Raw genomic sequence first — 19,332 nt, 5'->3', positions numbered from 1 at the left:
TTGTTATACGCAAATTTCACAAGTGGTAGATACTGTATCCAACTATCCCCAAAATCCAGTACACACACCCATAACATATCCTTTAACATCTAAATAGTTCTCTCTGATTGTCCATCTACCTGCAGGTGAAATGACGTATTGAATGTGAGTTGCAATCCCAAGGCATCATGTAGACTCTTCCAGAATCGAGAAGTAAAGCGTGGGTTTCGATCTGAAATGATAGAAACTAGGATATCATAGAGTCAAACAATCTTCTGCACATATAGCTCTGCTAGCTTATTCAAAGAATAGCTGACTCTGATTAGAATGAAATGTGCAGTCTTCGTCAACCGATCTACCACAACCCTTATACAATTTTTCCCATGCACAGTCGTAGGTAACCCCGATACGAAATCCATCGCGATATGCTCCCATTTCCACTTGGGAATGTCAAGTGGCAAAACAGGTTCTGTTGGCCTATGGTGCTCTGCCTTGACCTGCTAACATATCAGGCATTGCTCTACAAAACGAGTAATCTCTCTTTTCATGTTCGACCACCAAAAAGATTCCTTAAGGTTTGGTACATCTCCGTACTTCCAGGATGTACTGTGTAGAGCGAACAGTGTGCCTCCTCTAGAATGACCTGTTTAATCTCGACGTTATTCAATACACAAACCCTGCTATGGAATTTTAATATCCCATCATTAAAGATATTGAAATCCGGCTTTAACTCACTTTGTACCCCTTCGATAACCTCTACCAGCTCTTCGTCCTTCTTCTGAGCTGTTTTGATCCTCTCCTGTAATGTACCACCAAGCTAGCAAGAAGAGCCTAATGATTTCCTTCCACAACCTCTAAAACCAACCTTTCCATGTCAATACGGATCTGATGTTGAACTTCCACTACTGAGATTGATGCATAAACTAACTTCCGACTCAGAGCATCAGCTACTATGTTTGCTTTTCCTGGGTGATAGCTAATGGTACAATTATAATCCTTTATCAAAGCCATCTGTGCTGCCTCATATTCAGCTCTTTCTAGGTGAAAATGTACTTAAGACTTTTATGGTCAGTATAAATCTCGCACCTTTCACCGTACAGGTAGTGCCTCCAGATTTTCAATATAAACACTACCACTGCTAATTCCATATCATGTGTCGAGTAGTTCTTCTCGTACTCCTTGAGTTGACGAGAAGCATGAGCAATGACCCTTCCCTGCTGCATTAGAACACACCCAAGACCTTTCTTAAAGGCGTCACTGAAGATAACAAATCCACCATCCCCAGATGGAATGATTAGAACTAGAGCAGAAACCAATCGTTGTTTCAGCTCTTGAAAACTCAGCTCGCACTCATCTATCCAATCATACTTCACGTTCTTCCTCATGAGTCGCATCAATGGACCCGCTAAATTGGAAAACCCTTCTACGAATCGTCGATAGTATCCTAAAAGACCCAGAAAACTTCTAACCTCCTGAACATTCCTCGGTATAGCCCAATCTACCACTACTTCTATTTTACTCAGGTCCACTGATTCCCCTTCTTTTGTCACTACATGCCCTAGAAATGCAATATGTTCTAGCCAAAACTCGCATTTCTTCAATTTAGCATATAACCTCTTTTCCCTGAGCATTTGCAGAACCAATCTTAGATGAACTTCATGTTCTGTAGCACTCCTAGAATACACCAGGATATCATCTATAAATACCACGATGAATCAGTCTAAATATTTGTGAAAGACCCTGTTCATTAGATCCATAAATGTCGCAAGTACATTCGTCAAACCGAAAGGCATAACCATAAATTCATAATGGCCATACCGGGTTTGAAATGTTGTCTTCGGAACGTCCTCTGCTTTCACCTTCAGTTGGTGATACCCAGATCATAGATCGATCTTAGAGAAAATCTGTGTGCCCTGTAGTTGGTCAAACATATCATCAATTCAGGGTAGTGGGTATTTGTACTTTACTGTCACCTTGTTAAGCTCTTTGTAGTTGATAACATCCTCATCAACCCATCCTTCTTATTTACAAATAACTCCGGTGCTCCCCGGGGCGAAACACTCGATCAAATATACCCCTTCTCTAGCAACTCTTGTAGCTGCTCTTTCAACTCTCTCAATTCTTCTAGAGCGATACGATATGGAGCTTTTGATATTGGTGTCGTACCTGGTACCAACTCTATAATGAACTCCACCTCACAATCTGGAGGTAATCCCGACAAGTCCTCTAGAAACACGTCTAGGAACTCGCACACTACATGAATCCCTTCCAGTTTATATTCCTTGTTCGGCGTGTCTTTCACAAACGTCAGGTACCCTTGGCGGTCTAAACACCACCTCTCTCCTATAGCAATCAATACTGGCATAACTGGCAAATAACCAGTCCATCCCTAAGATGATATCAAAGTCATGCATGTCAAACACAATAAGGCTGACTGGTAGTACCCTCTCCTGAATTTCTACTGTGAAATCATGGACTACTTTGCTACATACGACTACAGACCTAGATGGCGTAGCTACTACCAGTTCATAATCTAACTGTTGCACCTCTAATCCACACAATTTAACGAATCCCTGGGAGATAAAGGAATGCGTTGCCCCTGAATTGAATAATATAACAACTTTATGAAAAAGCATGTAAATGGTACCTGTGACTACATCACCAGCATTCTCTGTGTCGCTTGGAGTTAGGGAATACACTCTAGCCTGGGTTGTACACCCTATTGACCACCACACTGCGCCTAGGTATCTCCCTTGTATGGCTGTTGTGGGGCTTCGCTGTTCCCCCGCATGCGACAATCTTTCTCCAGATGTCCCTACTTACCATATCGCAATAAAGCCCCTATAGTATTCCAACATTGCCAGAGTGCCCCTTATCACGCGTAGGGCAACCACGATAGGATGTGGTGCTCTGAGATGTACCACTACTGCTCTTCTTCCAATTGCCCTTCCTTGCACCAAAAGAAGAATTGGGAGGCGCTGGCCTCTTTTTCGGTACCTGAACCTCTATGTCCTCCAACAAATTCTCCTCTGCTACTGTGACTTTGTCTACTAGTGTAGCAAAATCCTGCAACTTCAAAATCACTGTTTGCCTCTGAATCTCCTTCTTCAGACCCCTCTGAAATTTCCAGGCCTTCATTGCCTCATCCGGTATTATGAATGAAGCAAATCAGGATAGCTCCTGGAATCTGGCAGCATACATGTAATGACCCGAAGAATAATGATATTTAAATAATAGAGAGAAAGGGAAATTGAAACAAAAACAGAAGGAGGCAGCGCACTTTGGGAGGAATAACCGAAGAAACTTATCAGGTCCTCATCGACGAACACAGGGGATTCATCGATAAGGGTACAAGAGGGCCTCGTCGATGAAGACAAGTTTCTTCGACGAGAAGATACTGAGAGAGGATTTTTAGGGAAGTTTAAAATTCATCAACGAAGGTGCAGGTTTGTCAACAAACTTTCTACAAGACTTATTGATGAGGTGACGTGTCTCATCGATGAATCCGACCCTATAAATAGCAAAAACTCATATTTAAATACAATAAATTAAGAAAAAAATCACTCACTCTCTCTCTCTCCATTCGGTTCCTCTCTCTTCTCTCTTCGATTTCGGCTCCGTCGCTCATTGGATTGACGATCTGAGGCCATCATGACGCTCCCGGGAAAGTTCTCTCCAAATCTGCCAAAGCGGATCGTTCGTGGAAGTTAGTCGAAATTCATCCCTGAGTTGAGCTATGGATTTTATACCAAATTTGGTCCTACTATAGTTATAGGAAATGATATTTACGTGAAAATACCGAAGTTTAGTTCTATGAGTTATTGTTTTCAGAGAGTTGAACGAGGAACCCTGTGAGTGCGGGACCGAAAATTTTAGGGGGTTTCTTTCAGTGTTAGGTAAGGAAATAAACTAAAGCAATTATTTTTCATGCAAATTATTATTATTTATCAGTAAATTAATTTTCAGAAAAGCATGTATTATATCAGTATATTACGAAGGAAATGCACATTTGGAAAAATACTGCTATTATGTTAAAATGTATATATATATATATGAGATGCTAGAAATTATGATTTTAGAATATAAAGTATGGTTTTATACAGAAAATGTGTGGCATGAATATTACTTTACGTGAGAAGTATTATGATATGACTATGTTATGAATGAAACATGTTTTCAGGGATATGAAATATTATAGTACAAAATTATGTTAAAATTACATGATAATTGATTTATTATTCAGAATGATATGTATGAGATATTCGGCGCAAGGCTGTATTTATTAAATGTTCGGCGCGAGGCTGTATTTATGAAATGTTCGACACAAGGTCGTATTTATGAAATTATAGGAATGCTATCAATCTATTTATGTTAAATGTTATATCATCATGTACTATATGTTATCAGAATCCGGATGTTAGTTTAGTTCAGTTTCAGGAGCACGATACCGTAACTTATAGATAAGATATCTATGATAAGATTGGTGCTAACCATCCCACGAGAGGGTGAGAGATGGATAGTCGATGTGGCTTTCAGTGTAGAGTGTAGATGTACACCTAACAGTCTGGACTAGGGTATGGTGGGCCCATCGTACTTACAGACATTTTTGACTCAGCAGTGGTTGGCCAGCCATTATCGGGTCCCATTTTCGGGCTGCACAAACCGTCATGGGGGGTAATACATGACATTAACTAGCTATTCATCCTGAGTATGTTTTTCAGTATTATTAGCTATACCAGACAGTTATGATTAGTATGATTTATTAGAAATATGAAAGTATACGTTTTGCAATTATTTAATGATGAATGTTTTTCTGGTACAAAGATTGTACTGTATATCTATATTATCATTAAGTATTCATGTTGCCACACAACTGTATTTAGTTTATTTTCCCTTACTGAGAAGTGTCTCACCCCTAAATATTAAATGATTTTCAGGGAATCCAGAAAGACCGGCGGATCAAGGCCGCCATTGAGATAGAGTGGTGCTACCCCGTTAGGATGGTAAGTTCTAATCTAGGGGCGGGAAATTTATATTGTAGGTCCCTAGACATGAGTGAATTTTTGGAAATTTTTGGAGACTGTATATAAATACTATGCTTTGGGATTATAGTTAACTTTGGTATTATATATTTTGTGGTAATGAGGTTGATGATTTACATTCATTGCTACCTAGGTTTCGCTGTGTACGACAGGTGTCCCCACTACCCATGGGTTCGTGTTGACTAATTTATTTATTATGTTTTATTATATATTTAGATAAGCAGGTCATTACAGTACAACTACACTATTAGCAACTCCTGTGTCAGGCTCATGAATTCCTCTATCTTCGCGTTTCTGACCATAGCCGAAAAGTACTATTCAAAGAATAATTCTCTGAAATGGGCCCACTTCATCACGACTAGTATCGGTCGGTGCTCCTCCATCTTCTTTACCGACACCCACCATCTCTCTACCTCCCCTGACACACTTGAACATTGCAAAGGTTACTTTTTGCTTCTCTGTGCACTTTAGAACATCCGGGATCTTCTTGATCTCCTGGATCCAATTCTCAACTCGAATTGGATCTGAACTTCCTATGAAAACCAAAGACTTCAGTTGAGTGAACTGGTCGATGGAACATCCCATCTCAACTGTGGGACGGTCTTGCCCCCTATTCATTCGCACCACCTCAGCCATAAGCTATTGTGCAAAGTCTCGCAGTACACTCGTGGAGTCATTGCCAGCCTCATTGTAACGACTTGCTTAATTTACCACATACTAACCATATTAATTATCATTAATTTAAACCATAATAAAGTCAAATCGAACCAGTGGATAATGGGAACACACGTGTCATACACAACGGAAACCTAAGCAGTAATAAACGTAAATTTCATTCATCCAACAATAGAATACAATATACCAGAGTTACCTACATTCCATCATAATACTGTAAATGTATATCTACAATCCTTAAACACCAAAAGATATAACTAGGATCTAATGCCAAAAACTAGCCAATCCTAGCTCAAAAATCACCCTCCTAGCGGGGTAGTAAAATTGCCTCAACGGCGGACTCGATCCAGCTGTATTTCTGGGTTCCCTGAAATGATTTAAGTTGGGGTGAGACACCTCTCAGTAAGGGAAATAAACTAAATATAGTTGTGTGGCAACATGAATATTTACGTGCTATAATAAATATACAGTACATGTCACATGCTTAAAAACACTGATAATATCATAACTGAATAAACTCATACTGTACTTCACTGTTTCTAAAATCATCTAATATAACTAGTAATTTTGAAATTTACCCAAGAAGAATAGCTAACTGATGTCATGTATACCCCATGACGGGTTGTGCAGTCCAAAGGCGGGACCTGATAATGACTGGCCAACCACTGCCGAGTCAAAAATGTTTGTAAGTATGATGGACCCGCCACACCCTGGTCTAGACTGCCAGGTGGACGTCTACAACTCTACACTGAAAGCCACATCGACTATCCATCTCCCACCCCCTTTACTAGCAGGGGCAGTTAGTACAAGTCTGAACTGAACTGAACTGTATAACTACGGTACCGTGCTCCTGATAACTGATTTGAACTATCATCCAGGTTCTGATAACATATAGTACATGATAATATACTGTTTGAACATAAATAGATTGATAGCATTTTTTGAATTCTGTAATAACATAAATAATTACGGCCTTGTGCCAAATATATTCATAACTGCGGCCTTGCGCCGAAAACATGCATAACTGCGGCCTTGCGCTGGCTATCAATCACGGCCTTGCGCCCAACATAACATACATACTGATCTGAATAAATGTACGGTTTATCATATATTCTGAAATCATGGTTTACTATATTATCATGCTATTCTTGAAAATAACTAAAACATGTTTTTTCTGTAAAATTGACTTAACATAATACAATTTGCGTAAAATAATATTCATGCCACACAAACCGAAGAAAATCATGAATTCTGTTTTGAAAACATTTCATACTAAAAATACATATTCCTCTGTAACAACAGTATTTTTCCAAATATACATTTTCACAAATACACTTATATATAGTACATACTTTCTGAACATAAACCTGCTATTAAATAATAATAATTTTCATAAAAAATTTCTGTTTTAGTTTACTCCCTTACCTGACTACTGAAAAACCTTTAATATAACTAGTCCTACACCCGCAGGGCTCCCAGCTCAAGACCCTGAAAACAACATCTCCCTAAACAAAATTTTAGTATTTCTTCAAGTACTACATTTCCTACAACTGTGAAAAAGTCAAATACTAAATAAAAAGTCTTACCTTGAATTTGGGATGGAGTTTAAGTCAACCCCACCAACGATCCACTCCAGCAAACTTGAAGAGAACTTTCCTAAGAATGTCATGGCGGTCTCGGATTGTCGAATAGGTAAGAGACCAGTCCCATTCTAATGTCATTATTTCTATGCATTACAGTCTGTATTGTCTTCTAGCTGGCCCTTATTGACTTTGCCACTTTGGTTTGAGATCTTGAGCTTTACTACAAACCTTCCAAACAATAGAAATATTGATTTAGTTGTACTTGATTGAGCTTGCTATAGATGCACTCTTCATGTAGGCTTAGTTATCTAATTGAATCCTCTTATGTTTCTTATATTTCATTTTCATTCCCTTTGTGCTGCATTTGCTTGCTGAGATGACATAGGTCAAATGAGAAAACATACAAATTTAAATTGTATTAGCTATGCTTTATTATTTCAAACCCCTTCCTTTTATTACTAAGAATAAAATGTTGGGTTTTACTGGTCGAGTAATTAATGAAAAATAAACAAAGCACACACACACCCAAATATTGACACCAAAGTTACGTGGTTCGGCCAAATTCCGACCTACGTCCATGGGAGCGAGAAATTACTATGTACTGGGAAAAAATATAGAGGAGGAGGAGGATACAATAATCACTCAACTCTTACAACTCTCTTACAGTTCTCACTCTACACAGCCTCTCATCTCTCTCATGCACACTTATATATATATAGAGAGAGAGAAAGGGGAAGATCAAAAGATCAAAGTTGGTAGGCTGCCAAGTTTTGACATTCTGGGCAGCTGGTGTCAACAAGGTTGAAATGGAGCAGCCACAGCAAAGATTGACAGAGGAGCAGCCGGCGCCGAAAATGTTGAAGGAGCAGCAGCCGATTGCTCTTGATTGGGTATGGATCCATTAATTCTCCCCCTCCATACCCATAGGAGGAGAATAATATGTTAATCTTCAATTGACGTCCTTCCCAACTATATCCCTACATAGCTGGAGCTTCTCATAAGTAACCCCTTTTGTTAACATGTTTGTCGGATTCTCTTTAATATGAATTTTGACTAGCTTCAACAATTGTTGTTGCATCACTTCGGGTATCCAATGATAGCGAATGTCAATATGTTTTGTTTGGGAATGGTACTTTGAATTCTTGCTCAAGTCCAGAGCACTTTGACTATCACAATGTACCTTGTATTCTTCCTGTTTGACCCCTAACTCTTGAAGAAACTGCTTTAACCACAACATCTCCTTCCCAGCTTCCGCTGCGGCAATATATTCTGCTTATATTGTGGATAGGGCAACACACTTTTGCAATTTTGACTGCCATGATATAGCTCCCCCTGCAAAGGTGAACAAAAAACCTGATGTGGACTTTCTTCCATCAAGATCACCAGCCATGTCTGCATCAGTGTAACCCTCCAAGATTGGTTCAGCTCCCCAAAACATAAGCATAATTCCGATGTACCTTTCAAGTACTTAAGAATCCATTTCACAACTTTCCAATGGTCTTTCCCTAGATTGGAAAGAAACCTGCTCACAACACCTACAGCGTGGGCAATGTCTAGTCTCGTACACACCATTGCGTTCATCAAGCTTCCAACTGCTGATGAGTATGGGACTATTGACATTTATTCCTTTGATGAGTGAGACAACTTCTTGCTTAGCTTGAAATGATTAGCCAGTGGAGTACTTACTGGCTTAGCACTTTCCATGTTGAACTTTTTGATTACCCGTTCAATATACTTCTCTTGTGATAACCATAATTTTTTGGCTTTCCTATCGCGACTGATCCTGATGCCTAGGATCTGCTGAGCTGGGCCTAATTCCTTCATTTCAAATGACTTAGACAACTCCATCTTTAACTTGTTGATCTTGCTTGCATCCTGACCTGTCATCAACATAGAGTAGTAGTATGGCAAGATTACCATCAGGAAATATCTGAATATATGCATACTAATCTGCTGCAGTCCTCTTGTATCCGTGACTCACCATGAAAGAGTCAAATTTTCTATACCATTGTCTCGGTGCTTGCTTAAGGTCATAGAGACTTTTCTTCAACCTGTAAACTAGGTGTTCCTTCCTTGGAATTTCAAATCCTTCTAGTTACTCCATGTAGATGTCTTCTTCCAAGTCTCCATGTAGGAAGGTTGTCTTCACATCCATTTGTTCAAACTTTAGATTTAACTTGGCTACTAATCCGAGTATGACTCGAATTGTTGTCATTTTCACTACTGGCGAAAATATCTCGTCAAATTCAATGCCTTTCTTCTGTTCGAAACCTTTGACGACCAATCTGGCTTTATGCGTCACTATTTGTCCACCACCATCTTTCTTAAGCTTGAACACCCATTTATTCCTTAGTGCTTTCTTCCCTTTGGGAAGTCTTACCAGCTCATACGTTTGATTCTTATGTAAAGAATTCACCTCTGCTTTCATAGCTTCCATCCATTTGGTTTTGTCAGTATGAGATTAGACCTCTTGGAAACTTTCTGGTCCCCCCTCATCAGTGACTAAAAGATATTCTGATTTTTGATATCTTCTCGATGGAATCAGAACACGACCTCTTTCAGACCTTCTGGGCTCAACTTCTTCTGGAGGAGGAGATACTTCATCATCTGACTGATGTGATGATTCTGCAATTTCTAGTGAAGGGGGTTGTTGCTCCCCCTGCTCAACACCGGCTACATATGTTTCCAAAGGATCATCCTGCAATTCTCCATGGTTTGTGGGAGAATATGATGGTGTAGGATCCGTTACAATGACTAGAGCATTGGAATGAGGCTGGTTAGACTTTGTTTGTAGCTCAAAGTCCTCAAACACCTAGTTTTCATGGAAAACCACATCTCTCGATCTGATGACCTGCTTCCTCCCTGGATCCCACAATCTGTAGCCGGATTCATCATCTCCATAGCCAATAAAGATACATGGAATGGACTTCACGTCGAGCTTTTGCCTCTGCTCATTAGATATATATGCAAAAGCTTTGCACCCAAACACTCTTAGATGAGTGTAAGAAATTTTTCTTCTGGTCCATTCTTTTTTTGGAATTCCAAAATTAAGTGGTGCTGACGGTGATCTTTTGATAAGGTAATATACGGCACGAATAGCTTCCCCCTAGAATGGCTTACGTAATTTAACCATATTGAGCATACTTCTAACTCTCTCTATAATGGTCTGATTCATTCTTTCAGCTACACCATTATGTTGTGGGGTACGTGGGACCGTATTTTCATACCTAATACAGCATTCAGTACAGTATACTCTGAACTCGTTGGAAGTATACTCGCCTCCATTGTCTGTCCGGAGGCACTTCAATTTCTTCCCTGTTTGCCTCTCCACCATAACATGAAATTCCTTGAAATATTTAAATATTTGGTCCTTTGTTTTCAGAAAATATACCCACACCTTCCTTGAAGCGTCGTCAATAAAGGTAACAAAATACCTGTTGCTTTCGATTGATTCTACTTCAATGGGTCCACATACGTTAGAGTGTACCAAACTCAATGATTTTGACCTTCTCTTCATAGAGGAACTAAATGAAACTCTATGTTGTTTCCAAAATAAGCAATGATCACATGGGTTCAAAGCAATACCTTTGTGATTTTGATAAATGCCTTCTTCGCCAGTGTAAGGAGCCCTTTTTCACCCACGTGTCCGAGTCTCTTGTGCCATAAGTTTGGTGATGCTTCATCTTCCACTGCATTGATGGCATCAGTACAAATCTTCACTTGCGTCTTATACAATGTGCAGCAAATACGTTCTCGTGCTATTGTCAAGGTACCTTTTGACAATTTCCAAGTGCCTTTCCCAAAGTAGCTTTCATAGCCCTGTTTATCAAGGGCTGCCCCAGAAATAAGATTGAGCTAAAGGTCTGGGACATGTCGAACGTCCTTTAGTGTTATGGTGCAACCAATATTGGTCACAATATGCACGTCTCCAATTCCCACGATCTGAGAAGAACTAGTGTTCCCCATCTTTACTGTACCAAAGTCTCCAGATTTATACACCGTGAAGAACTTTTTGTGGGGAGTGGCATGGTAGGAGGCTGCTGTGTCTACCACCCATTCAATGTCGTGGTTCCCAATATGACAACATGCATCTTTATCAATTGAAAATACTGATATATCTTGGGTTAAGGTGACCGAGTTCTCACCTTCCTCCTTCTTTTGTTGCTGGCTACTTTGACCATGATGCTGCCGAAATTTTTGACAATCTTTCTTCATGTGGCCTTCAATGCCACAATAATAACAAGAGATTTTTCCTTTCTGCTAATTTCTACCATCACTGGATCTACTGCGATCTTGGGACCTTCCTCTAGATTTGCTTCTACCTCTGCCTCTGCCTCTGCCTCGACTTCTGGTACTGGTACTTCCTTGAGGTAGGCCTCTGGTTTCAGTAATAAAGGCTTGTGACTAATCTGCACCTGTCTCTTTTCTCCTGGCCTCCTCGTTGAATAAGGCATCTTTTACCATCGCCTTGGTAAGTTTGCTGTTAGGAGCTGAATTACTGAGAGTGATAACCAATGTCTCCCAACTGTTTGGTAAGGAGCTAAGGAGCAGCAATGCTTCTGCTTCACCGCCAAGATCCATCTTCACACATGATAACTCATTTACTAGGTTTTGGAACTCACTAGTATGTTCAATTATAGAGGTCCCGCTCTTTAACTTCAAATTAACAAGCCGTCTCATTAACATAGCTTTGTTGCGAGCAGTCTTGGCTTGGTACATGTTTTTCAGCTTCTCCCAAAGATTATAAGCATCGGTCTCTTGTGCGACGTGATGATATATTTTATGGTCAATTCATTGTCTGATTTGACCAATGGTCTTCCTATTCATTTTTCTCCAATCATCGTCTTTGACGGAATCTGGTTTCATACCTTTATAATCCAAAGGATCTGCCAGATCCTTACAATTAAGGATATCCTCCATCCAAGACCTCCACAGAGTGTAATTAGAGGCCGTGAGCTTGATCATAGTACTCAAGTCTAACTCCTCCATTGATTTTAAGTAATTAAAGACTAACTTGCTCATACAGAAAAATTGGGGCAGAATCTCAAGAAATCGAATGTACGGTCGAGTCTAAAATGGTCGAAAACCTTAGAAATGGCTTAAGTCGTTCGAAAAACGGACCTGAAATGGCTTCGAAAAGCCCGGTCAAAGTTCAGTAAAAAATGGTCAACTCTGGTCAACTATGCTGACGTGGCAGTGATGACATGGCAATGGGGCCCACCTTCTGATGTGGAAGTTGGATCCACTTGCTGACATGTCATAGTGGGGTCCACCGATGGCATGGACTGTACGGACTGCTAACGTGGACTATATGGACTGCTGACATGGTTGTAGGTCCTTGCTAATGTGGCACTGTACGACTGCTAGCGTGTCATCGGACGCTTGCTGATGTGGCCGCTAACTGTGCGGCTGACACGACACTGGCATGGCGCGATGACGTGGCTGCTTACTTGGCGTCGCATGGCGCTGACGTGGTGACTGGTTATGTTTGGGTCCCGGCTGACGTGGACTGGTGACGTGGCAGTGACATCACTCGTCTTCAACCTCCGTCCGTTCGCCAGCACGTAGCTGCTCATGCAGGAACCTGCCGAGTTTCTGCTGGCGCGTGAAGGTGCGTTTGGGAGCGTGTACGATGTCTTCTGAAGTCGTTTGGAGCTCTGATTGCCACCGTTAGCTTCGTCTCAATGAGAGGGTGCGATGGTGGCCTCAAAATTAAATTTTGAGCTACTGGACAGAGGCTCAAAATCTAGGAATTTTTCTCCGATCTGGAAATTCTACTCCAACCAAAGCTTTAATACCACTTTGTTGGGTTTTACTGGTCGAGTAATTAATGAAAAATAAACAAAGCACACACACACCCAAATATTGACACCAAAGTTACGTGGTTTGGCCAAATTTCGGCCTACGTCCACAAGAGTGAGAAATTCCTATGTACTAGGAAAAAATACAGAGGAGGAGGAGGATACAATAATCACTTAACTCTTACAACTCTCTTACAGTTCTCACTCTACACAACCTCTCATCTCTCTCATGCACACTGATATATATATAGAAAGGGGAAGATCAAAAGATCAAAGTTGGTAGGCTGCCAAGTTTTGACATTCTAGGCAGCTGGTGTCGACAAGGTTGAAATGGAGCAACCACAGCAAAGATTGACGGAGGAGCAGCCGGCGCCGAAAATGTTGAAGGAGCAGCAGTCGACTGCTCTTGACTAGGCATGGATCCATCATAGAACAACACAAACAAGGACTTGGTCAGGAAAGTGAAGGGTCATCTCAACACAAGGGGGAGTGACACAACTCATTTGAGGGAATAAAAGGGATGCAATTCCTAAGTAATGGTTCTTCTATTTCTAACTTGAGCATCAAAGAAGGCCTTGGAGTCTACTGGGGTTTTTTCGTGCTCTTTTCTTTTTTTCTCCCTCTTCATAGGCATTTAAGAATTTATTATAATAAATAATTTTATTTATTTTTAAGTTAATTGATTTTATTTTATATTAAATTTCCTACCATATTTCAAATACCTTGGTTTGGAAATTTTTGTTTTTAAAAAGGGGAAGGAGATCACCGGATTTAAGAATTTCAATTTCATACCATTCTCTCACTTCTCTAGCTTATATACACTTAAAATATAATCCCCTAAATAAAGAGGGTTTGCATATAGACAAATGTGAAAAATAAACTTTTCTTATTTTTTCTTTCCATTTCCTTCATTTGAAAACTCTTTTGTTCCATCTCTTTTAAGGGGGGAGGGGTAACAACATCGACATTGTTATTAGAAAACTCATTTTCTCTTTTCTCCTTGCTTACCTCTATCTCGCAACAATATCTCTCTCTTTCAATCGATTTCCCTTCTCTTCAATATCCCCAAATCTCCTTCCATTAATGCTACTTTTGATAAGAATGTTTGTCTTTAGTAAGAAGCAACCAAAAACCATTATTCACCACCAATTAACCATAAATTCATTTCTCTCTCTCTCTCTCTCTCTCTCTCTCTCTCTCTCTCTCTCTCTATGGAGCACAACACAATTTACCAAAATATTTTGTGTTCAAGTTTGATGGAAAATGTCAATACTATTAATTGTAGATATATCAGTTTCAAAATATTTATGAGAAACAATGCACGAGTCTATAATGAGAGAGTGCAAAGAGTTTATTAAGGAGCGTCGGAGAAACAATTTTATTATATATATCATTTTAATAAATGACAAAAGAAAGGGAATCAATATCTCTATTTATGTTTGTTCTTTGTTTGATTATTTATTTCATTTTACTTCGAACACTGCATTATTTCGATACATTTTCCTTTTCGATTATGTTTCTCATATAACTCCACAACCTTTCAGTTTCGATCAGCTCAACATAATACTATATAAGGAATATTAATATACGCTCATATATTGAATAAGTTAGTATTTTTGTCCGTTACATTCGTAATAATGTTTCAAAAGTATAAAAATTGGTATGAAAATTTTAAGTAAAAATGTTTTTCCAAAGTACAACCTCACATCAATTAATTAGTACGCTCAAATAGCAAACTTTTGTTGTACATTTGGCATTACATTAAAAATCATCGCAATAGAAATGATATTATAAATTATAAAAGGAAAAAATGAGCAAAACGTAGTACAACATAATCAATAATAGAAAATAAGAAGGATAGAAATTTACAAACGCAAAACTGGGTGGTGGCTCAACCAGCCACGAAATATATATATATATGAACCAGAAAAAGAATTATGCATGAGACCTCCCAACACTCGGATCAATGATTAACTATTCTATCTTAATTATTCGATCTTCCTAGGCTGGCTAGCTTCCATTCCATGCAATTGCATTATTAATTTCCTGTGGATACGCATGCAGATCATGAATATTGTATTAATTCATTAACTTGCAGTTAACTGATTAACCAGAGGACTTGGCACGACCACCACCACCGGCGGCTGCTTCCATCTGGTCGCCGAAGATGCGCTGCCGGAAGTCGGTAACCATGAGGGGGAGTCCCTGGCGGAGGGACACCGTCGGCTCCCACCCGAGAAGCTTCTTAGCCCTCGAAATGTCCGGCTTTCTCTTGTGCGGATCGTCCTCTGTGTTTGGCCGGAACTCTATTTTTGCATTTGGGTCTATTGTCTCCTGCACCACCTGCATGCATGCACATTCGTGTCCACACGCAAATTTGATCACTAACAATTAAATAAAATTCAATTAAAATAATTGTTTCCTTTAGAGTTCCATATTCAGATCCTCCATTTCAGATTTACGACTGTCCAGATTTCATACTGTCACCTAGGCAGCATGTTACTGAGTGAAGCCCATTAAACTAAATTGAAACTGAAAAATGTAAAAAGTACCTGAGCGAGCTCGAGCATGGTGAATTCGCCAGGGTTGCCAAGATTAAAAGGACCCACGTGATCCCCTTCCATCAACCTCATCAGTCCCTCTACCTGTTTAATTCCATTCCAACAATTAATTAATTAACATCTCTCTCTCTCTCTCTCTCTCAACCATTATTTGTGCATGTGCACCTTCAATACTCAATAGTACATTGTACGGCCACGAGCGTGACATTGTGAAGCCTACCGCGCACACAACCCTTGAGGGTTTATATAATAACTCCTTTCTTTTTTCTTTTTTCTTTTTTTTTTCTGATAACTGGAGACTCCAGCCACCGTCGTACCTAAGGAGTGAAATGTTACCGTCCGCCTATTAACGCATCCTTGGTAATTCACTGACGTAATGCCTTGAGGAGAAATCGAACCATGACCTTGGGGTCACCAAAGTTACAGTTCGCCTTACCACTTGAGCTGGCCCGACTGGGCACAATGATTCCTTTATTAATTTTTGATAATGATACATGTATTTTTTTTTTACTAGAAGTTCTTAGAAAAAAGTGATTGGATTTGTGCAAGAGAATGAAGAATGAGAAATTACTATATGCATCATGTGTATACACGGAATCTAATATGATTTTAGTATGTATATATATATATATATATATATATACATATATATATATATATTAAATTAGAGAATTTGTTTACATATGATAAAATCATATTCGATCCGGTTTGTACACTTCTTAAAATGGAATGAAACATAATGGGAAAGTAATAAATATGATATGATATATGATGGAAAAATAGGTGACATCAATCTATTTTTAAAGTAAAGCAAAATCTAATAGACAAGTAATAAAATTGTACAATGATGTAAGTTTTGCATAGTCATTTAATTTGTGATGACAACACTTCATTTTATTGTTATATTTTTAAAATTTAATATTATGTAAACCAAATCTTTATCTTAGATTTTTTTAAAAAAAAAAACAGAAGAATGAATGAATAAATATCTGCCTATATATATATAAAAATACATACTCTTTTATACTCAAAATTATATAGGAGACCTACCCGTTTACATGTTTATGTACATATATTTTAAATATTAAATATGTGGCAAATGGGTTTTATGCATATTAATATTAGAGTGAGACTCATTTTCAATAAGCGTATAAATTAAGAAAAGCCATGAATCCCTTGTAATAATTATTTTTGGAAGTAACATTGAAATTTCTAAAACGAGGAAAAAAAACCCATAGAGAAAAAGAGAGAGAGAGAGAGAGAGGAGCTTTTACCAGGTCAGACACGTATTGGAAACTCCTGGTTTGCTTCCCATCGCCATAGACGGTCAATGGCTCCTTCCTCAATGCCTGCTCATCATCATACATTTATTTATATTATAATTGTAATAATTAATATAATTAATTAAGAGAGAATTAATTAATTAAACAAGGAAATTAAGATTACTTGAGCGACAAAATTGCTAACAACGCGACCGTCGTCGATGCACATCCGAGGCCCATATGTGTTAAATATACGAGCAATCCTCACCTGCACATGCATTTTACGTACAATTTCATTTAACAAAATCATCAACATAATTAACTATAATTATTTAAGACATCCAAAAAATATAATATGATTAATAAATTTCTCTTTTTTGGCGGAAATGTGATCAGAACCTCAATGTCGAGACCACGGTGGTCATCCATGGTTAATAAAAGAAAAGGAAATGTCAGAAAAGAAAAGATCAGAACCTCAATGCCGAGACCACGGTGGTAATCCATGGTTAGCGTCTCCGCCGTTCGCTTCCCCTCATCGTAACAGCTCCTTACGCCTGCGCAATCATTCCCGATATTCAAAATTCAACCTTAAACCACACGACTCACACTTTCTTAAAATGACCATGTTGCCCCCATCGTCATCCCCGGAACTCGCCCCCCGACAGCATCAATTGCTCGACCTCCTCTGTTGCAACAGTGGTGGTAAACTGGTTATTCGTCAGGGAATCGAGTCCAGGTTTGAGTCGGGGCGAGTCGAGAGCGTGACTCACCGATGGGGTTGACGTTGCCCCAATAGGTCTCGACCTGAGGGTGCTGGAGGGGGTCGCCGTAGACCTCGCTGGTGCTAGTCAGCAAGAAGCGCGCCCCCACTCTCTTCGCCAGCCCTAACATGTTCAGCGTCCCCACCACATTCGTCTTGTAAATCCAAAATCTCTGTTAAGGATCCCATGCAAAATCACAAATAAATAAATAAATAAATAAAAAAACGCATGCAGTTGCCGGAAGATGGACAGACGGCGGACGGCGGTGAAATTAAGGATATGATGGTCTTGACGGGGTTGAACTTGTAATGGACGGGAGAGGCGGGGCAGGCGAGGTGGTAGATCTGGTCCACCTCCAGCAGGATGGGCTCGACGACGTCGTGCCGGATCAGCTCGAACCTCGGATTCCCCAAATGGTGCATCACGTTCTCCTTCCTCCCCGTGAAAAAGTTATCCACGACGATCACGCTGTCGCCCCTCGCCATCAAACGGTCCACGAGGTGGCTCCCCACGAACCCCGCTCCCCCTGTCACCACTATCCGCTGCCCCTTCCTCCTCAACCCCGCCGGCACCCTCCCCTCCTCTCCCCTGATCTCGTACGCCACCCGACGCGGCACCCGCCCCGACTCCGACGCCACGTACGCCCTCGGGCGATGACGCGGAGGGTGACCCGGCGCTACCGCGGTGAATACTAGGGCGGCGATGGCGATCCCGAAGAGGAGGCACCCCAGACGCTGCTGCCGGAGGATGTAGCGAATAGGGGACGATGTGAGTTTCGTCGATGGCGTGGGGTTTCCGGAGTCCCCGACGAGGCCGTCGGGTTGGGGTCCGTGGGGGGCGGCTCTGTGAATTAGCTCCGATCCCATTGATGGATCTTCTTCTTCTTCCTCGGTTACCTCTCTCTGCGTGTCTGTGTCTGTGTCTATCTGTGTATGTGTGTGTCCGTAGATGAATTTGTGGAGAGAATTTCCGAGTTTTGATGAGAGGAAAGATTGACGATTTCTAACCGAGAAAAGAAAAATTAAATCTCTATTGCTTCCGCAGAGAGATATATGTACTACTGACTTAGAGAGAGAGAGAGACAGAGAGGTAAATTCGTAAATGTACAGTAGCGTCATTGCATGAATTTTGGTAGCCGATGGATTATTTTCCCCAGAAACTTCTCTTTTCAATTTTCTCTTTTTTTTTTTTGGGAGTTTTCATTATTAATACCAAACCGCACGGCTCATTTAATCATTATAAATTTCAATTTTTTTTTTCATTTACAAGTCACTGATTTATTTTTAAAAATGTATAATTATGGAATATAAAATATATTTTAAATGTTGAAATAGGCTGATGATCACTAATTAAGTTCGCTTACAAATTAATACATTTAGGTTTATAACTTAATTTAAAGTTGAAATTATTGACATTCGATTATTCGTACAAATCAAAGTCTTAGTTTGTGAAATTTAGAAAAACTCCATTGAAATATTTGGCTAATTGATGCATTATTCAAATCTAACTATATTAATTTCGTCATTAATTAAATTGAAATCAAGATCCGATAATAAAATTTCCAATTATACATGTTTTATTCAACTCAAGTACATGCCTAAATTGAACAATGGATCTGAATTACAGTAAGCATTGTCAAGTTTGTATTGTTGGTATTAATTAAAATTA

The 19,332-nt window shown here is 39.6% G+C and overlaps 2 protein-coding genes across 3 annotated transcripts; both read right to left on the bottom strand.

Annotated features, from left to right (window-relative positions):
- Positions 1 to 523: 523 nt before the first annotated feature.
- Positions 524 to 1,364, bottom strand: LOC131151214 (uncharacterized). The gene is made up of 2 exons (XM_058102467.1): positions 1,188 to 1,364; positions 524 to 778 (listed from the first exon to the last, which is right to left on the bottom strand). The coding sequence occupies exons 1-2, from the start codon at positions 1,362 to 1,364 to the stop codon at positions 524 to 526; spliced, it is 432 nt and encodes a 143-aa protein (XP_057958450.1).
- A 13,486-nt stretch (positions 1,365 to 14,850) lies between these two features.
- On the bottom strand, positions 14,851 to 18,685 carry LOC131151160 (UDP-glucuronic acid decarboxylase 2-like). 2 transcript variants are annotated; one of them, XM_058102408.1, is made up of 7 exons: positions 17,919 to 18,685; positions 17,674 to 17,818; positions 17,378 to 17,457; positions 17,088 to 17,171; positions 16,916 to 16,990; positions 15,633 to 15,725; positions 14,851 to 15,423 (listed from the first exon to the last, which is right to left on the bottom strand). In XM_058102408.1, the coding sequence occupies exons 1-7, from the start codon at positions 18,528 to 18,530 to the stop codon at positions 15,187 to 15,189; spliced, it is 1,326 nt and encodes a 441-aa protein (XP_057958391.1). In that variant the 5' UTR covers positions 18,531 to 18,685; the 3' UTR covers positions 14,851 to 15,186. The 2 variants fall into 2 exon arrangements, with proteins under 2 accessions (XP_057958391.1, XP_057958392.1); XM_058102409.1 differs by having other exon boundaries at positions 17,674 to 17,836; positions 17,958 to 18,678.
- Positions 18,686 to 19,332: the final 647 nt, after the last annotated feature.

The sequence above is a fragment of the Malania oleifera genome, chromosome 3 (assembly GCF_029873635.1).
Source record: "Malania oleifera isolate guangnan ecotype guangnan chromosome 3, ASM2987363v1, whole genome shotgun sequence".
NCBI lineage: Eukaryota > Viridiplantae > Streptophyta > Magnoliopsida > Santalales > Ximeniaceae > Malania > Malania oleifera.
The sequence above is the reverse complement of the archived record's forward strand: the minus strand, read 5'-3'. Positions and strand labels throughout refer to the sequence as shown.